The sequence below is a fragment of the Halyomorpha halys genome, unplaced genomic scaffold (genome assembly GCF_000696795.3).
Source record: "Halyomorpha halys isolate HHAL.00 unplaced genomic scaffold, Hhal_1.1 Scaffold359.1, whole genome shotgun sequence".
Classification (NCBI taxonomy): Eukaryota; Metazoa; Arthropoda; class Insecta; order Hemiptera; family Pentatomidae; genus Halyomorpha; species Halyomorpha halys.
The window spans coordinates 284,313-287,229 of NW_027104882.1; the positions used below are offsets into that span (position 1 = coordinate 284,313).

Genomic DNA, 2,917 nt, shown 5'->3' on the forward strand with positions numbered 1-2,917 from the left:
TTGAAATTGAATCGGAGAATCAACAAATCCTTTCAAATTCTGTTCAATCCAACTGTGAGCATTTATGAGAGATTTTCTCGGGTCTGGGATTTTAATTTATATCTAGCCATTAACACTGTAAGATAAAATAAACTAAAAAAAAAATAAAACTCAGTATTTAAATTTACGATTTTGTCTATTACGAACTATCATTTAGTAAAACAATTAAAAATGTTGTAAATAGTGGTTAAGAGATATAAAGATTTGTAAGATTTTTTCCTTGGAAAGAGCTCGTTTAGGAGAAGTATATAAAGAGATTTCAAATTATTTTATAATAAAATAACCAAAGAAATTGTAAAATACCCAGTTCTTGACGTAATAAAAAATAAATTTCAATATTTTGATTGAATATGTATTTTATTGATTGTATAATTTTTTTTATTACGCTAATTTTATTTTTTCTGGGTGTTGCTAAAGTAGCTGAACTATTTAAATTACCATGAGTTATTTTAATACTATGAGTTGTACTATAATTGAATAATTTCTCTAACCTTCCAAAATTAAATGTTTCTAATCATATTGATGGCTGCGGTTTATTACACTTAAATACCTTTAAACGGATTGACCGTAATTGGTTCTCTCGTCAAACAATATATGTGAGCCATAGAACTAATCTCTAAGGCGTCATTTCGACATTGGGAAAAAAAGAGTTTTTACTGGTTGCTGTTATTTTGTTTTAAACTATCCAACAAAAAATATATCGGCCAAGTCTAATACCAGCGAAAGTTAGTGTACAAATTTTAATTTCTCAAAAGTAGGTTTGTTTCTTGAAATATTTGTTTCTGAATTTCTACAGCCACTTCCAATTTATTACTGGAAAAATTTGTTTTTGCACATTTTTGATAGACCAGAAAAAATTAACTTTATTGACATTTGTGATGGAACCTTTTTTAAAAGTTTCATTGACGTATTGAAACGTATGAAGCCAGGGGCCTTGTTGAAAGGTGTAACCAAAATAAGATGAAAACAATGATCAAATTAATTGCTACATCAGAATAAAATTTTGTTTATAGGGAAAAATTGTTTTAATGATAGAAGACTTAAGACACTATTTTTTATCTGAAATACTATTAAAAAAATAAATAAAGAAGGCATTCCATTGAATTCAGCACTCTGAATAGCATAGGAATTCATGAGAATTACAGAAGATTCAGTGGTTGAAAGAATGAGAAAAATCTATAAAAAGTATAAAATCAGTTAGTTTTCAGTATTGCTAAATAAGTAAATTATTTAGAAATAATTCACTAATTTTATCAGAAGATAGTCCGGGTGGCGGTCAATAAAGGTATCAAAATAGTAAAAGGAAACTATTTATTGTTAACCAACAACTATAGAACACTGAATTGAGAGAACTGCAACCTGTAAATATAATTTAGGTTATAGCATTGCGTCGAATAAGTTAGGCTTGTAAAATTGTGGGGCTTAGTAACGGACGGATCTTTAAAACGTTAATAAACTCTGAACCGACAGGTCTGAGGGGTAGACCGAAACGTAAGTGGGAAAATTGTGCTAAAACTGATTTAGTAGAATTAGGTTTGGAGGGGCGTCACTGAGCAGATGTATGTAGAAACTGGTGGTAGCGGCACCGAACCTTCGGGTTCGCGAGGACTTTATCATCATCATTATTATTAATAATATCTTGCCATCTTACTACAGATATCTTGCGAACGAGTCCAGAAGGTTTAAAATCTAAATTTTAATTTAGACAAGACTCCTAATTAAAACAGATTGCAGCAATTTCCTACTATATTTATCAAAACAATTTTATATGTAAAATGAAAAAATCTTATAAAAATAGATTTTTTGCAATGCTCCAATTATTTGAGTATTTTTCAAATAGCGCTTAGTTGAGCTGAAAGGATTAGTGGTCGTTTAGTCAACCTCAAGAAGCATTCCACCTAGCGTATCGATTTTCTGTAGTAATTTAAAAAGAAAATAAATGTTTGTCACGGATAATTTTACACTAAATTTTCGCGACCTAATAGAAATAGTTGTGACTCAAGAGTGAGTAAATGTTTGGAAATTACCGAGAAAAATGTTATTGATTTGTATTCGAATAACATGAAAAAAAAAAAGTGCGGTGTGCGCATCACACAACTTTTACTTACTGACCTACTTAAGGAAGAGCCGGCAAAAAGTTTTTGATTCATTGATGTGAGTTTAAGTTTGTATTTAAGAAATGCTTGTATTTGTATTTTATTAATAATAATGTTGTTTCTTAAAATTATTAAAAATTAATGTATAGTAAAAGCTATTATGTGATAGATTGTCCTTGAGGATGGCTGAATTGGCCGAAACGTTAGACATTAAAAGAAATAAAGAGTGTTTTGAGACATAGATTGTATACAATTTATTTTATTTAAACATAAATTATTTTCTCATAAAAAGTAATTTTGTGACTATCCAAAAAGCATTTATATATTGGGGAGCAAAATGGGATGAATCCAAATTTAAAAAAAAAAATAGCATACTTAATTAGAGATCTACTTCTACTTCTGAAACTCAAACTTAAGCTATTAAAACGTACAATAGCAATAAAATTTTACGTTCGAAGTTTTATTTTAGGTTCAGAAGGGGATCGTCCCTTAATTATGCGTATGTAACATTTTTGGATTTCTTCCATTTTGCTTTTCCACGTCTCATTTCAACAAGCAGTGATAATTATGAGCTTTTCTATTGACAGGGCTGGAATGACGTTGGCTTCCATAGTGGTGATGTCGATACTCCTAACATCGACGCATTGGCCTATCACGGAATTATCCTCAACAGACACTACGGTCTTCCCGTGTGTTCTCCATCAAGAACAGCTCTAATGACAGGAGACTACCCCCTGAGACATGGTAAATTAAAAGAGTAAAGTAGCAATAGGTTTTGTGAC

The 2,917-nt window shown here is 30.3% G+C and overlaps 1 protein-coding gene across 1 annotated transcript in view; it reads left to right on the forward strand.

Annotated features, from left to right (window-relative positions):
• LOC106681679 (arylsulfatase B) overlaps positions 1-2,917 on the forward strand; it is a 29,297-nt gene that overhangs the window by 851 nt on the left and 25,529 nt on the right. Inside the window, exon 2 of the mRNA XM_067045664.1 lies at positions 2,723-2,879. Within this exon, the coding sequence (XP_066901765.1) occupies positions 2,723-2,879 (157 nt within the window). The remainder of the gene's footprint in view (positions 1-2,722; positions 2,880-2,917) is intronic.